The sequence below is a fragment of the Vipera berus genome, assembly GCF_964194415.1.
Source record: "Vipera berus genome assembly, chromosome: 1".
Classification (NCBI taxonomy): Eukaryota; Metazoa; Chordata; class Lepidosauria; order Squamata; family Viperidae; genus Vipera; species Vipera berus.
Genome location: NC_138202.1, coordinates 271,210,170 through 271,227,004, shown reverse-complemented (window position 1 = coordinate 271,227,004; position 16,835 = coordinate 271,210,170). Strand labels below are relative to the sequence as shown.

Below are 16,835 nucleotides of genomic sequence, written 5' to 3'. Positions count from 1 at the left end.
TTCCATAAACAGTATTGACCAGGACAGCATGTAATCTGTCAAAATAGTTTATTGTGATTCAGATATTTTGTAGGGATCCAAGTAAATACAAATTAAAAATATTTACAAAATGAATGTATACAGCAATAGCCATTTATAAACATTGTAAACATAATTTTTGCTAGAAACAATGCATTTCAATTCCAAACTCATACACCAAGCTCAACATTGCACTTTTCAGACTCCAGCAGACCCTTAGCATATAGAAGTCAGTAGTCCCAGTCCGAAGAGCCTAAAACTTTGAAAACCATGTAGCCCACTGCTGGGTTGCTTATCTGCTCCCCCGAGTCAGCTTAAGAAAAACATTTGGTGGTTAAAAAAGAGAAAAGCGTAATTACTTATCAACCACCAGAAATATAATAGGAGCATGATGATCTTTTGATCAAAGTCCCTCTTATTCAGTTGTAGGGTGAGAATTGTATGGTGGTTTTGTGCCAAGAGAAACTTCAACTAAAACCCATTCTCATTTACCAATGGGGAAAATGGTGTCAGGTATACCAGAACTGGGTTTAATAACTGGGTTATTTTTGTTCCATCTGCCCGCTGTCATGTTGTGTTTCTGATACAACTGGTAAGTCGCTGAATAGGAGAGGGACTGCAGAAAATTTTTATTACTCCAGCCTGAAAATCAACTGGACTGTTTTCCCATCATATTGTTGCTGTGGTAGTCTGCACAATTGTAAAGACTGCCATTAATCTTCAGAAGCTTTCTGTTGACACAGTGCTCATTGCACTGTTTTTTTGTAAACAAGTTATTTAAAATTGACTCCCTCAATGCAAAGGCTTACAGCACAAAGATTTTTTTATATATTAATAATTACTTTAGTCAGCTGTAGGAATTCCATTATAAAAATTTGGAAATGATTTTTTTAAAATGGGTTTGCTTTACAAGGACAGTCATTCTATAGCACTCTGTTAAGAGTTTCATTATCAAAATGAATAGTCACAATAACTGGATACTAAATAGTATATTCTATACATATTGAACAGCAGTTTACTTCTCTAGTTGTTGTGGGGTACTGAAGGCTTCATATACATTAGCAGCGAAGTCTTTCACTTGCTCCATCATTAATAAGTCCTAAAAAGAATATTCAAATGTTTGATATTTGCTCTCTTTTACCATGGTGTACCATTTTTACCATGATATCAAGAACTGAAATTGAATCTTCGCAGTATTAGCTTATTTATTTATTTATTTATTTATTTATTTATTTATTTATTTATTTATTTAGATTTATATACCGCCCTTTCCCGAAGGACTCAGGGCGGTTTACAGGGCATTTAAAAAACAGTCAATACAAATGTTAAAACAAATTAAAAGAGATTAAATAGAACCTTGAGAAAATTAAAACCCAGTTAAAATTAAAATTAAAAATATTCTCAGCCTGGGCCAGAGAGCTCGAAGAGCCAGGTCTTCAAGTCCCGGCGGAATGAACGGAGGTTGGGGGCAGTCCTAAGCTCCGCAGGCAGCTGGTTCCACAGGGCAGGCGCACCCACTGAGAAGGCCCTACCCCTGGGTGTTACCCGCCGGCAGTCTAACCGGCGGCACCCTGAGGAGACCCTCCCTGTGGGAGCGCACTGGACGAAGGGAACTTGATGCTGGCAGCAGGTGTTCCCTCAAATATCCCGGACCCTCGCCATTTAGGGCTTTATAGGTTATCACCAGCACCTTGAATCTCACCCGAAGGGCAACTGGAAGCCAATGCAGCTCGCGGAGTAGAGGTGTTACATGGGAGTATCGGGAGACCCCCATCACGACTCGCGCGGCCGCATTCTGCACCAGTTGAAGCCTCCGGGTGGTCCTCAAGGGCAGCCCCATGTAGAGAGCGTTGCAGTAGTCTAAACGGGAGGTCACGAGCGCATGAGTGACTGTGCGTAGGGCATCTCGGTCCAGGTAGGGTCGCAACTGGCACCAGGCGAACCTGGGCAAAAGCCCCCCTGGTCACAGCTACTATATGGTCTTCAAAAGTGAGCTGCGAATCCAGGAGGACGCCCAAGTTGCGAGCCCTATCAACGGGGGGTAACACCTCACCCCCCATCGTTAGAGATGGGATAGTCTGGTTGACCCGAGATGCCGGTATGCACAGCCACTCAGTCTTGGCAGGATTGAGACGAAGCCTGTTTCTCCTCATCCAGACCCGGACCGCTTCCAGGCAACGGGACATCACGGCGAGGGCATCGCTGGGTTGGTTTGGGGTGGAGAAAAAAAAGTTGGGTATCATCAGCGTACTGATGATACCCCACCCCAAAACCACGAATGATCTCGCCCAGCGGCTTCATATAGATGTTGAACAGGAGGGGCGAGAGAACCGACCCCTGAGGAACTCCACAAACGAGGCCTCGGGGCGGACCTCTGCCCTCCCGTCAACACCGACTGCGAGCGGCCCAGGAGATAGGAGAACCACCGCAAAACAGTGCCTCCCACTCCCAACCCCCTGAGACGCCGCAGTAGGATACCATGGTCGATGGTATCAAAAGCCGCTGAGAGGTCTAATAGGACTAGGACAGAGGAACAACCCCTGTCCCGAGCCCGCCAGAGATCATTCACCAGCGCGACCAATGCCGTCTCCGTGCTGTGCCCAGGCCTGAAACCCGATTGGTACGGGTCCAGATAATCAGTTTCATCCAGGAACAGAGGAAGCTGATGGGCCACCACACTCTCAACAACCTTCGCCAGAAAGCGGAGGTTGGAGACCGGACGATAGTTATTTAGTATATATTTACACTAAAGCAGCACACAGTCAAAATTAAAATATATGAAATAGAAGAGATGTAAAAGATTTGGGAAGGAGTGGGAATATATAGGAAGCCTAAAGCCTTTTTTTCTGTGTCAAAAAGGTTAAATTTCCTTTTATTGCTGTCTAGTCATGAGAATAAAGAATAGGCTGAAAAAATGTTCCACCTTAATGATGAATATCTTAATCTGCTCATGATTTGAGATGTAATATTCCCTATTCCTGTTATTTTAATTTCATTTTAAAACTCACTGGAATTTAGATTCAGCAAGGATGATGTATAATTTTAAAATAGACTAAGGCTTCAGTGCTAAACACACTTACCTAAGAATAAATCCTACCAAACTAAGTCAGACTTATTTTAAAGGTTTGAATAGAATTTCATTTTAAGACAGGCAAAAAAGTGGCTTTCTTACCTGAACAAAATGGCTAGGTGTTTCGCTGCAGACTGAATGGATCTGCCCATTTATTATTGGGATTATCTTGGCTAGAGGAAGACTGGCACTAGAAAAACTAGGATAGGAAGAAAATACAGAAGTCTGCCTGCTTAATTACTTTTGCAATATACTGATATCACAGCCACTGTTAAGGACTACAAATACTGAATATCTACATCATGAACATATGCAATACAAACTGTCCCTATACAATGCAACAGTGATAAGCAGGTTGGATTCAAATGAATGGATTCCCAACTCTTCCATTTACATGCTCAGCATTTCTCAATCTCTATGTGAGCTGAGTATTCACATCACAGTTTCTTGTTGGTTGCCAAGCATATTAGTTGACTGCAGTATCCCAATTCAAGAATTATCAGAAGCAAATTCTACTAAAATATTCAAATAAAAAAAGACAGTGATACAACTTTACACATTAAAACAACCCTGCTCAAAGCTTTTTGGCAATGGAAACAAGCAGGAGCAGCCATTTATGTGTGGCTCTTCCTAGACTGGAACAGAAAAAAAAAGGTTTTTTTTTCCTGTTTTACCTAAATTGACAGCTGGTGATAAAAACAAAATGAGAGGCAGTAACTAGAAAATACTCTAGCTAATAAGGATTGTAAACCATGTAATGGGATAATTCAGTTTGAAGTAGGCACGTTCAAAAGTTAGGACTGCCACTCTGTGGTCTTTCCCTGCTCCGCACATACTTATAATGAAAATGCTACAATTAGAACTATAGTGGAAGCTGTCATGATGGATGTCTTCCATGCATCTATTTTAAATAACTTTTTCTGATTCTCTGAGAGGATTTGCAGGGTGTTTTGCTCGAAATACCATTGTGAAATGTGCCATTCCACTTTTAGCGGATAGAAAAAAAAGATATAACTATTCTCTAATAAGAACTGGGAGCATTTGTAATATTAAAATCAGTTTTACCTGTTCATAGAGCCAGTATAGCATACGTCCAGTTCAGTAGGTCTGAAGAATTCTGCCATGTTATCCAGTAATCGACTAAATCCTCTATTTAAGCAACTGCTCAAAACTCTATTAAAATCTGGGCTGGAATGAAGAAAATAATCATAATTCACAGGGAAAAAACTATAGTTGTATTATGCTGTCTTTTTATGTACAAATAGTGAACTATTCAGTTGCCGTTCACAAAACCTGATGGTCATAGGCTATACAACATAGGCTGTACATGTTCTAGGGAATTACAGATGTTACATACTGGAGGACAGAAGTTAATTCCACCTTCAGTTCCACAACACATACAAAAGAAACAAACTCAACACCACAGTTCAAAATGATACTTGCCATTAAACTCATATAGAAACATCCACTTCCTATCTATCAGCACAAAATACGAATTAAGGCAATTTTAAAAATCTGTTCATGTCAAAGCTTCCAACAATGATATACATTTCTCCTCAGTTTTATGAATCAGTTTGCTTGTCACTCAGACTATAATGAACAAGTCATTTCAGTACCCAAATTGCAGGCCATTTGGTTACAATAATAATTATGGTTTGGCCCAGCAACATCCACAGGAACTTTCATTTTGGATCATGAATGCAACATTGCAATGAATTTAGAAAAGGGACCGCAATCCTCCTGATGCCAATGGGATCCCCATCCCTACCCCCTGTTCATGATGACACTGATTTACTCAATACAAAAGTGGAAATTAAAGTATCTGAGGGCATGAAGAGCATGTAAGGCACAAGGCTATTGGATTTATCACTTGAAGCCTTAGAATTATTGTCTATTATTTGTATAAATGGATCTTTCATTTGTAAAGAGTTACAGAAAATACTATAAAAACCACTAACATCTTAAATGTTGAAGATATCCAAATTTTAATTTATTCACATTTCCATTTTTAAATGTCATAAAATGTTGAGCATTAACGTAGTTTCAAGTTCTTGAACTTTGGCTACTTACCTTTCTAACATATCTCTTGTTTCATTAAGTAACTTAATGGTAGCAACATCTTTTTCTGTAAGTTCATTAGCCTAGAAAGACAGAGAATAAAGGCAACTTGAATGTTTTCACAATTCATATAACTGATATTTGCCCTGAATTCAACCATGACCATTGTGATCCTACTCAAGAACTGCACTGGAGCAGAGTTTACTGTCTATACGTTATATGGCCAATGACATTGTTTGTGACAGATGAGGAAATCATTGGCAAACCATCACACACCAGAATGTCCCCCCCACGAAAATTTGGAAAAGCTGAAGCCAAATAAAAGATGTTAGATTCAAGATAAGTTTCAATTCTACGAAAAACATACAGAATCAAACCCCGATTGTAGTTCTGAGTCTGATTCCCTGCTCTTAATAATATGCAAATACCTGAGAAGCCAAAGGATTCTCTTCATCCGGCATCATGTAATGACATAACTGGGATGGTGATGCAGCTTCTTCAGATGCAGAATCTTCAGGCTGTTCAATTGCCTTTCTAATCTCTCTTAGCTTCTGCTCCAGATCCAAGAGGGAAAGGGCATGCTTGAGAGAAACACTGCAGTGAGAAGAGTTAAACATCAATAGCGTGCATTCAAACCAAGTATTTTAGATTTCTAAAAGACCCTATTATACCTCTCAAATACATTCTGCACGGTCTTCTTAACCACACTTATTAATTCAATCAAACCTATGGGAGAAGAAAAAGAGTTTTTGAAGACCAATTCCTACTTGTTCAAACTTCATAATATAATTTTAGGTAAAACAGTTTTATGGATAACTTACCATCTCCCAGGAGATGTTGAATACTTGATAAATATTGTTGTTGAACTTCTGGGGGAGCTAAAAGTGTCTGCAAGAAGAAAGATTAGTCTGTATCATTTCTGCTACCAAAGGAACACTATCTGTCCTACATATCTTCTAGCAAATCAGAACACGGACTTCTTCCTTTACCTCTTCAATAGTTGCTAAAATTCTTAAGATATTCTACTTCTTAAAGGACTCTTCTCACCTTTTACAGTAAAACAGAACAATTTGTCTCCCCCCCCCAGTAAAAAGTACATTCTTGCACTAATAAAGTTATCTTGGAAGCACAGCTAGAGCAAAGGCAGACAACCCATAGCCTTCCTGGAGTTCTTGTAGCTACTGAACTCCCGAACATTATGCTGCCAGAATTTGGTAACAAAGAAGTGGCAATTTTTACAAGTAAAATTGGTGTATTAAACCTCCAGTGAGAACCTGTCTAGTGGAATCGTTTAAGCAGGGCTTTTTTTCTCATAGAACGCTCAGAACGGAGTTCCGGCACCTTTTTTGGATGGAACCTTGTAGCGTAGGCAAGGTGGGTTGTATGACATGTGTGAGTTCTGGCATCTTTTTCTTTTACAAAAAAAGCACTGGGTTTAAGGCAGCGGGCTAAAAATCAGATGGTAAATTCCAGGCCTGCATAAAGCAGCTGAATGACTGAGCCAGTCGGTCGGTCTCTCTCAGCCTTAGGAAGAAGGCAATGGCAAACCACTTCTCAAAATTTTGTTCGGGCAGCTGGTAGAGGTTTATAATGTCTCAAAGACACACAAAAAAGCCCAACGTCCAATAGGCTTCTTTTACTTTACAAGAAATCTTCATTCCTCTCTCCTGTCCAAATGAGGAAAAAGAGCTGAAAATTGGAGTCACATCTCTAATGGTGCCATGGCACCACAAGCACATCCTCTGCAGCCCTCCTGAAAAACTGTTTTAAGAGCAGTTCCCAGATATAAAGAAGGGTGATTGGTGCCAGGCTACAATAAAGTCTTTTGAAGGTATTGTAAGTTCAATATCCCATGCTTTTTGGTCATCATTCCATTTTGGAAAATTAGAGCACCATCTTACATATTTTCAGTTCAGTAATCATAAATATTTTCAGCATGCGATCTGTTTCCATGAGTTTAAGCAAGCATAAAAGTACACTGGAGTATTCAAAGTATGTTTTCCTTTCTGAGTTTTCAATAGTTTTATCTATTTGAAAACAATCTACTTACAGTGCCATTTTTGCAAACTGCTGCATTGTCTAAGTAAATGTATCCACCAATAATATTTAACTGGACTCGGAGAAGAACTACGAGCATGCATGTGCTGTATACTGCTACAATACTCCTTGTAAAACCTTTAATAAAACAAAAATTTACCATGAAATACTGAACGTATCTTTAAAAAGAACATATTTCATCAATAAAATCAAATAGTAGCAGCTTTTTGGAGACTTAAATCAGGGCTATACTTCTAGAAATTATTTTGGAGGGCAAATCTCCATTTTATTTATTTTTCTAAAAACCTCTTTGAAAGAACAGCATAATTCAAAGCTCAAACTAATCAAAGTACTAGATTTAGCTAAGTAAAAGCTATTACTGTATATCCACGGCTTTACTGATGCTAAGGGCTTAAAAAAAGATTTTACTTAAAATGCAAAAAAACAAATGGAGGAAACAATGACTCTTCAATTACCAAAAGGACTGCAAAAGGGAAAATTTCAGGATTTTTAGATTATTCTAAGTCAGGGGTAGGCAACCTTGGCTCTTTTATGACTCGTGGACTTCAACTCCCAGAATTCCTGAGCCAATTCTGGGAGTTGAAGTCCATGAGTCATAAAAGAGCCAAGGTTGCCTACCCCTGTTCTAGGTAAACCCTTTTCTCCCTATTAAGGCACATTCTAAGTAATTATGACAATCATTAATTGTGTTTTTACTGTTGCAATACATCCTTTTGAAGTAAGGTAAATATAATATCATGTACATGTGTTAAGGAGAGTCCTGATAAAATTGCTTCTATTGGATAGTAGCTGATGGAACAAAATTACTTTTAAACATCACAGTCAGATGTACAGTATAAGTTAAAGGAAAGAGATTTTTGATGTGAAATAATAACTGAATCTGACGACTTATTGAGACTGAAGGTATGTTTGGCCAGGCAGGAGACACAGGTAGCAAAGCTGACACCAAACAGGAAGCATCGTGAAGCACGTTTTGAAAAATCTTGCTAAAGGCAAAGGTCAAGCAAAAAAAAAAAGCCCCCAAATGCCTAGCACAAAGAAAGGGTAAGTCACTAGTAAGCTCTTCTTCCAGTAGTTTTGAATGAAAGGCACTATGGCCACTAGAACCATAGTGAGGACAAAACAACACTAAGGTTGGTCACAGCTTCTAACATAATATACACAAGAAGGTGTAGCAGCTGGAGTTCAAGTTCTTTTCACATCTCGGTAATGAAGTCACTTGAGCTAAGCAGACTTTCATGAAAGCATAAGACAAAGACACAGCAAGAGTATCCTGGAGCAGGAAGCTAATAATAATAATAATAATAATAATAATAATAATAATAATAATAATAATAATAATAATAATAATAATAATAATAAGAATAAGAATAAGAAGAAGAATAAGAAGAAGAAGAAGAAGAAGAAGAAGAAGAAGAAGAAGAAGAAGAAGAAGAAGAAGAAGAAGAAGAAGAAGAAGAAGAAGAAGAAGAAGATTCCAGAATTAAAATTGTTGATATGAAAGACAAACAGTCTGGATGTTGCAGTACCTGGAGACCGCAGAACAGGAGGAGAAAGAACTGGAGAAAATCACAAAATACAAACACAGGCAAATACAAGTAGAACGATTGTGGCAAAAGAAAACAAAGATAGTACCAATAGTAATAGACACCTTGGGTGCAATCCCAAAACATCTGGTGCACCACTCGAACACCATCAGCACTGATGAAATTACCATCAGTCAATTGCAAAAGGCAGCTTTACTTGAAACAGCTTACATCTTGTGATGATACCTCTAACACCAAACGACATCTGCCTATTCCAAGTCTTTGGAAAGGACTATTTTCTATTGAGCCAAACTACCATCCCAAATGCTCCTGGCAATAGCGTGAAGAAAGAGTTTGAAGGACACACAATTAAAATCCCGATTGTGTTTAGTGCTGGTGAATTGAGATTCCTACTTAATTTTGAATGGTGCTATGTGGTAAATGCTGAAGTAGTGTGAGAGAGGCTTTTTTTAAATACGCACTATTACAAAGAGAAGGTTTAAAATTAGAGAAAATAAAATTAAGGTGGAAAATAACTACACAGCTAAGGGCAGAAATCACTTATCTAGGAGAGATAACTATGGCCACTATAAGAATTCAAAATTAATTCAACATAATTAATTCCACTTAGCAAATAGTAAGGCTTATTTTTGAATAAATATGCTTTCTTCATGACAAACCATAATGTTCATTGGGATAGTGCTTGAAGCACAGTAGCCAAGATGCTTAATCCTGAAGAAAGAAAAGTCATTCTGTGTATACCTAAAGAGGGTCAATGGATCAGAAGCACAATGATTCATTTGACTTACTTATAATCTTCAATTCTTCCCATATTTCTAACTTATTGGCTGGCCTACAGAAAGAATAGAAAAAATGCATTTATAATTAATTGAAGAGCTCCATTTCAATCCACATCAAACAAAAAAAGCCAAACAGAAAAATATGAGGGAGAAAATAAATGCTGGGATTTTGGAAAGTGATACTGTAATAAGGAGAATGCTTGCAAAGCACAGAAACTTATGCAATGATGCCATTCAGTTGAGAGACACTATTTCATCAACAGAATGGATTCTTAATCCTACCCATTCTTCTGCATGCATTGGAAAGGAACAGGAAGTTCAACTGCATAAACATGACTGCTCATATAGCACTGGAATAAATCTGTATTTGTGATGCTGAAAAAAATACAAATGGGTAGCCCTAGGTTGCCTTGGTAATAAATATTTTAGAAGACACATTTTAAAAAAAATGCAGGATCATCTATGAGTTTCATGCATAAAACCGCAGCATGAAAAAGGGATTTGGACACCTTAATGGCAAAGTTTTCCTCCTCTAAAGTCAATTAATATGGTACATGTTAAGCTATTTAAATCTTACATGACTTTGGCAAGAAAACACTTTAACAGAGTGTTTTGTTACAGAAAACAAATAGTTTGTCCACGCTAATGTTATGTACATACACACTACCAAAACCTAAAGGACAGTATTCAGAACAAACTATAGTAATCTCTTGACAATTTATGCTTACTTGTTTTTCAGCAGGGAAGTGAGACTCTCAGAATTCAGCTGATACATCAAAGCGTCTCTTAATGTTGGAAGCATTGATAGTACTAAAAAGCAGATGATAGGAAGAATTATTGGAAGACACGGACCATCATCAACAAAGTAAAAACAACAACTTAAGTGTAACAGTAAGGATGTTACTGTAGAACTGATGTAAAGATCTCTATAACATAATTCTAACATTGTTAGAAATATTTAAGGTTTATTTAAAATAGATTTTAGAAAACAGTAAATGTAAGGATCACTGACAGCCCATCCGTTTCAAAAGGAATCTGCTATGTGGGATTATACATTACTGGTAAAAAAAACACACACAGCCCTCCTGAAAATGCAGAACTAGAGATATGACTCTCTGAATCCTATTTGCTAACCTGTCCATATTGGCATGATTAACCATATCAATGTAGTTCACACATAGTACCAAACTACAGTTAAGGGTAATCATGTTTTGCATGATAAATTGCTGAATTATGATTTATAGTCAATTAACAATTTAGAAATGGAAAATATAGCTTACAAATTTATATTTATGATAGTTATGTTTTGATGAGTTGTCCAAATTAGCAAATATTGTTCTAAGCATTATTTTATCTGCAGCAATTGTTTCATTAAAGAATCAGGAATTAGATGTTAAAACAAGTACTGGGGGAAAAAATGGGACTTTGACAGTGAGCTTCAGACTTTGGTATGTTTGACAAGCAAAATAGCTACAGTACCACTTTACCTGTCATATTGCAAGTCCTCTGATTACTTTCAAAATGATACTGCCTTCTTGCTTGTGCTATATATTCTGCTGCTTCTCTTTCTTGAATTTCTTTCATTTTCTTCTGACCATATTTTCCAAGTACATAAACCCCTACAAAAGACATACACACATACATATCACGCTATCACACTGAAATGCCAAGCTACTGATAATTTGGGATATGATTGATCAGCCTAAGAATAATATACATCCAGAGAAGCATTAAAGAAAGAACTGCACTTGTCAACACCGTGGGGTGAAGCTTCTGTACTTAGAAAAAAGAGGATACTTTCTCAAGTGTGTGACAAGATACACTTTGAACAAGAAAGTATTGTACAAGTCTGTTCATGCAATTGTGAATGAAGAGGGAGGTTGATCCAGAACATGTGAACTAATTAAAGAATCTGTCTGAACTTGAACCTCTTTCACCAGTAGAATCTACATCTCCATTGGGGAAATTTTTCAGGCAAGATAAATTCTTAACTAAGTACTCCTTAACCAACCACTCTCCAGATATACTATGTATCAGTTTCCATTTCTGCCTAAGCCAAAACAGCCATTGGTTGGTTATTCAATACCAACAGCAACACATCTAAACAGTTTTAATTAATGGCTCAAGTTGTGATGCTTGATTCCATCTAGCCAAAAATGATTGGGATCAAATAATACTATTAACAGTGCTTCTAGACAGATTTTGAAGCATTGCTTTTAATCCACACCTTTATCTGGATCCAACAAATGTGACTGTAGCTCTCTGTCATCCTTTACTTCATCGTCCTATTTGTACAAGGCCCCAGAAAAAAATATATCTGTCACTTATTTTTCAGAGCAACATGATCAACAGGAAGGTATTTTTCCTCTTCTACTAGGATAATGCTCTTGGAATTATAGCTAAACTTGCTTGGTTTGTAACTAAAGGGAAAAATGGTTTAAGCTGATGTGGCAAGTAGGAGTAAGCATATGCTTGAATCTTCTTTTCTCCTGTTCGTTATTACTTTAGTTTCTTTTAACTTGGTTTTTTTGTAACAAATGCTATAAAATAAATTCCCCATAGCATGTCAATTTTAAAAGGCAGGAATAGCAGCATACGTACAAAACAGTCTGTAAAGGAGGGAAATGTGGTCAGTTTGAGTTCTTCACTCTTCCCCCTATCGACCTCTCGTGCAAGATGATGAGATTTTAGCCAATAAATGTGAGCATATATATCAATTTTAAAAGGCAGAAATATCAACATATGTACAGGAAGGAGCAAAACAGTCTGTAAAGGAGGGAAACCTGGCCAGTCTGAGTTCTTCACTCTTCCCCCCCTATCGACCTCTCGTGCAAGATGACGAGATTTTAGCCAATATATGTGAGCACACAGAACGAAGAAGAAAATTGGTAATCAGAAGTAAGGCGGCATCCTCGTGCACCCTTCCCTTGTGAGTAAGCCCATTCAGCATAGTGGACTTATGCGAAGCAAAACTTAAGGAAACGTCCTGCAGATTTCAGGGGGCGGACGCCTCCCGCCCTGGGCACGGCTGGGGCCGAAAGGGGGCAGCAGCAAAAGCGCAGGGGGCGCTCGGGATCAGGTAGGGCTGCTCGTTCAACATCTGTTTCGGGACCGCAAAGCGCAGCAAGCGAAGGCCCGGAAAATGCCCGGTGGGAAACTCACCGCCCAGGAAAGCGCCGAGGAAAAAGCATTTCTTTTTGTGACGCTTCACGAAGCCCCAAATGGCCGGCAGCATCGCGGCGGCGGCGGCGGCACAGGAGGATTCTCAGGCGAGCCGCCGCTCCGCCCACCCGTCCCCGGCGCGCCGCAGGAAGCCCTGCCCTTCGACTCCGACGCCGGCTTCGCTTCAGCCCACGTCCTCCCCGCACTCGAGTCCCCCAGCTGGCCGCGGTTCGCCCTTTATCTTTCTCCCTCGGATCCGTTCGCTCTTTTCTTTCCGTTCCGTAAGCGACGCTTTCCTCGCGAAGAGATGGAAGCGGCGAAGAAGTGGCGGGTGAGCGCGGGGGAAACCGAGGCCTGGATGGACAGAGCTGTTCATATGGTGAGGGCTCCCTCGCAAAGAAGTAACCAAAGGGGGTGTAGCGGGGCGGTCGCGTTGCAAGGCAAAAAGAAAGAAAACAAGCGTCGGGGTTGCGAGCTTTTTCAGAGCTGGGAGATACTGGAAAAAAGATTAGCGCATTTATCGGACGACATCCACGTGTGAATTATTTGGGAGTTATCTTTTGTGCCGTCCATCTCAATCGGTCAGGTGCCTCTTCGGATTGAGTAGTGGCCTTTTATCATCTTAAATAAGGCTTCTAGGGGTTTTCGAAATGAGGGGTCCTTGGTGCTCTCTGAGCTTGGTTATATTCTTGCAGACATTTTTCATTAGGTAACATTATCAGTGCATCTAGCATTAACCATTAACCATTAACCAAACTAGGTAACATCATCATGACTAGTACTGATGATGTTGTCTGGTTTGAGGAATGAAAGGTCTGCAAGAAACAACCAAACTCAGGAAGCACCGAGGGCCCCTCACCTATCCAATATTATTGAATTTATATAACCAATTTTTCCAGCATCTCCTACCTAGACAGAACTGCAGGAATCTGACCTGAAGAATTATTTGTGAGTGAAGTTCCAACTCTCATAGCTAATAAGGAAATGCTAATGGTAGACATTATTGCCTAGAAACTCAGGCACCCAGGGTTTGGCAGGGAGCTGATAAGAATTTGATCCCTGAATTTGAGAGATACTTTTACCTTTGCAAAGAGGCTTCTTTTTCCACTCAAAAATATGAATTGCCAAGTAATTCAGAGAAAACAAAAAGCATTTATTAACCGGGGAGGGGGGGTACAGAAACAAATGATGCTTTCAGTATTTGTGATATGTCAAAAAGCAAGTGATCAGACATTGATTATATGTGAGAATTGAACAATAGAAAAACCTTAATTCTAGGCTTTCATTCAACAAGTGGTAAATTCAGGGATTACATCACTTTCTTTCCCAGTCCGGTTTCCATCTTTTTAAAAACTTACAAGGGTATTCAAGTACTTCCAGAATACCCTCTCCTATTATTTAGTTACCAAAGGCTAGGTTTTGCAAGTGAAAAAAAAATACATGATTTTGGCTAAAAGGAAAACATGATTTCCTGTATTTCAACAGGAAGCATGTCTGCTATGCTAAAATGCTAACATCACCTTTATTAAAAATCTAACCATGAAGCCTAAAATTCCAGACTGACAACATGAGTAGGAATATATTTGAGGGGGCTTTGAGTGACCGTTCATGTGATGAATAGGATCCTACCCTAGAAAGGTGATCCTGCCTCCAAATTTCATTTAAGATACCAGCCCTCAGTTCCTTATTAATATGTGTTACCCCAAGACACCTCAGCAGTTGAACCTCAACTTCAGTAGTCTAACAAACAGGTTCTGTTCTGGAAGAAGGAACTATTTATCTTTCCTGAGAACATTTATCCGTATGTCTACTTTTGCCATCTATTACAGTATTTTATTTTTATCCCACCTTTATTATTTTTATAAATAACTCAGGTGGTGAACATATCCAACACACCTTCCTCCTCATATTTTCTCCACAACAATAAACCTGTGAGGTGGGTTGGGCTGAGAAAGAGTGACTGGCTCAAAATCACATGGTTGGTTTTCATGGCTAAGGTGGGACTAGAACAGGGGTAGGCAACATTGGCTCTTTTATGACTCGTGGACTTCAACTCCCAGAATTCCTGAGCCAGCATGGCTCAGCTTGGAAACCTCTCCCTTTCCCCTCAGCATGGCTGGCTCTGGAATTCTGGGAGTTGAAGTCCACAAGTCATAAAAGAGCCAAAGTTGCCTACCCCTGGACTAGAACTCACAATCTCCCAGTTTCTAGCCTGGTACCTTAACCACTAGACCAAACAAATTATGCCATATTACATGAGTAGCAGTTGCTTTGTCTGATTAAACAAAAGCATTGTAAATAAAAATGTAATTGAACCAGAGTAAGCTATTAATTCAGGTATAGCTCAGCCAATAAATGATAGCTGTGTGTTGTTTTTTTTTTGATGTGTACTAATTTCAGTTTGCTTTTCTTTTGACAATTGGGGGGTGGGGGCCAAAAGTAAGTGCCAGCACATACCGTATATACTTGAGTATAAGCCGAATTTTTCAGCCCACTTTTTGGGCTGAAAAAATCCACTTCGGCTTATACTCCAGTCAACAAAAAAAAAAGAACTTGCCGAGGACTTGCGCGCGGCCGAGCTACTTTGCCTGACGCTGCTGGGGTCGCCCGGGCGCCTCTGCTCGCCCTCAGCAGCACCTGGCCCGGAATCACATGCGAAACAAGCCCGGCAGAGGAGCCGGAGCGGCGAGCAGAGGCGCCCGGCCCAGATCCTGCAAGGCCCGGCCGAGACACGCCCCCAGCAGCGGAGCTGCTCCGGCTCCTCTGCCGGGCTTGTTTTGCATGTGAGCTACTTTGCCTGACGCTGAGAAGACCCGCTTGGGCACTCGGGTTGGTGTCAGTCTCCGCAGGCCCTTCTCATTTCCAGGAACGTCAAGCGCGCTTGGCTCCCCACCCCCACGGCAGGGCAGGGCAGGGCAGAGACTTGCTCGCCCTTCTGACGGCCCTGAAGAGAAACGAAGGGCTTGCAAACTCCCCGCGAGAAGCTGGGCGAAGCGCGCGGCTGGGCGAGTGTGTGCCTGCGCGCGTATTTACGAAAGAAACGCTCCGAGAGTTCTTCTTTCTCCGCCCCCTTGGGGGGAACTCTAGCGACTGCTGTAGCCGTGCTTCTCTTCTCGGCTCCGAAAATAGGGATTTCTACTCTCTCTCTCTCTCTCTCTCCCCTCCCCACCCCGCATTCTCCTGCCTCTTCGATTGTGACAATAAAAGGGCGAAGGGTGCGCTGGTTTCTTCCTCCTTCCTCCCCCCCTCCCCTCCCCTCCCCGATTGTCAGGTGAGGCAGCTGGAGGTCTGGCCGGGAGATTGTAGCCGTTTTGAAACGCCCGATCAGCTGATTTTCGGGTGGAAGAGCCGCGGCTTGAATCTGTTTGCATCTGCCTGAATTAGACCGAAACGGCCTGAATTTGACCAGAGTTGCTTTGTAATGGCTGGAGGAACTGCAGAGAAGGTCTTGCCGGGAGATTGTGGCCGTTTTGAAACGCCGCGGCTTGAAACGCCCGATCAGCTGATTTTCGGGGCGGAAAGAGCCACGGCTTGAATCTGCTTGTATTTGTTTGAACTTAACCAGAAACGGCTCGTAATGGCTGGAGGAACTGCGGAGGGAGTGAATGCTCCAGCCTGGAATATTTGGAAAGGCTGGGGGAACCGGATGAACTGCAGCTTAAGCGACTGTTGCCGGAGGAGCCATGGCTTGAAACGCCCCAGTTTTGGGGCAGCGTTTGCTTGTTCCGGGTAGAAAAAACGCTGTCGACCCCGGCATCTTTTGCGGGGAGGGGTGAGGTGGGGTGGGGTGGGGTGGAGGAAGCAGTTTGCAAAGCAGCCGAAATGGGGGTGTCAAGCCCTACGGGGACCAGGGGAGCACTTCCAACAATGCCCGCGCAGCACCGAAGGCCCATTGGCGCCCGCACCCCCCAACTGTTCGGCGGGCGAACGCCAGACCCGCTGCCGCACTTACAGCTGATCGGCGGCCGGAGGAGATTGCGAGCGGCTGCGGAGGTTCCGCGCCGGCACAAACAGCTAATCGGCGGCTGAAGAAGACTGCGAGCGGCTGCAGAGGTTCCGCGGCCGCATCAACAGCTGATCGGCGGCCGGAGGAGATTGTGGACGGGCGCAGAGGGTCCGCGTCAGCACAGACAGCTGATCGGC

At 41.2% G+C, this 16,835-nt stretch overlaps 2 protein-coding genes across 2 annotated transcripts in view; one reads left to right on the top strand and one right to left on the bottom strand.

Annotated features, from left to right (window-relative positions):
- Positions 1 to 31: 31 nt before the first annotated feature.
- PEX3 (peroxisomal biogenesis factor 3) lies at positions 32 to 12,900 on the bottom strand. Its single transcript, XM_081312582.1, has 12 exons — positions 12,693 to 12,900; positions 11,018 to 11,149; positions 10,259 to 10,340; positions 9,540 to 9,583; positions 7,197 to 7,321; positions 5,968 to 6,034; positions 5,818 to 5,872; positions 5,575 to 5,740; positions 5,159 to 5,229; positions 4,154 to 4,276; positions 3,191 to 3,287; positions 32 to 1,117 (listed from the first exon to the last, which is right to left on the bottom strand). The coding sequence occupies exons 1-12, from the start codon at positions 12,763 to 12,765 to the stop codon at positions 1,034 to 1,036; spliced, it is 1,119 nt and encodes a 372-aa protein (XP_081168708.1). The 5' UTR covers positions 12,766 to 12,900; the 3' UTR covers positions 32 to 1,033.
- The window catches only part of ADAT2 (adenosine deaminase tRNA specific 2), a 41,455-nt gene continuing 37,466 nt past the window's right edge, over positions 12,847 to 16,835 (top strand). Inside the window, exon 1 of the mRNA XM_081312584.1 lies at positions 12,847 to 13,071. Coding sequence (XP_081168710.1) covers positions 13,000 to 13,071 — 72 coding nt within the window. The 5' untranslated portion in view covers positions 12,847 to 12,999. The remainder of the gene's footprint in view (positions 13,072 to 16,835) is intronic.

Excerpts from the sequence above, each read along its gene's own strand:
- PEX3 (XM_081312582.1), bottom strand. The coding sequence starts at position 12,765 with ATGCTGCCGGCCATTTGGGGCTTCGTGAAGCGTCACAAAAAGAAATGC. Across the intron at positions 10,341-11,017 it reads GAGGACTTGCAATATGACAG|TACTATCAATGCTTCCAACA; the intron begins GTAAAGTGGTAC and ends TCTGCTTTTTAG. Across the intron at positions 1,118-3,190 it reads CACCTAGCCATTTTGTTCAG|GACTTATTAATGATGGAGCA; the intron begins GTAAGAAAGCCA and ends TATTCTTTTTAG.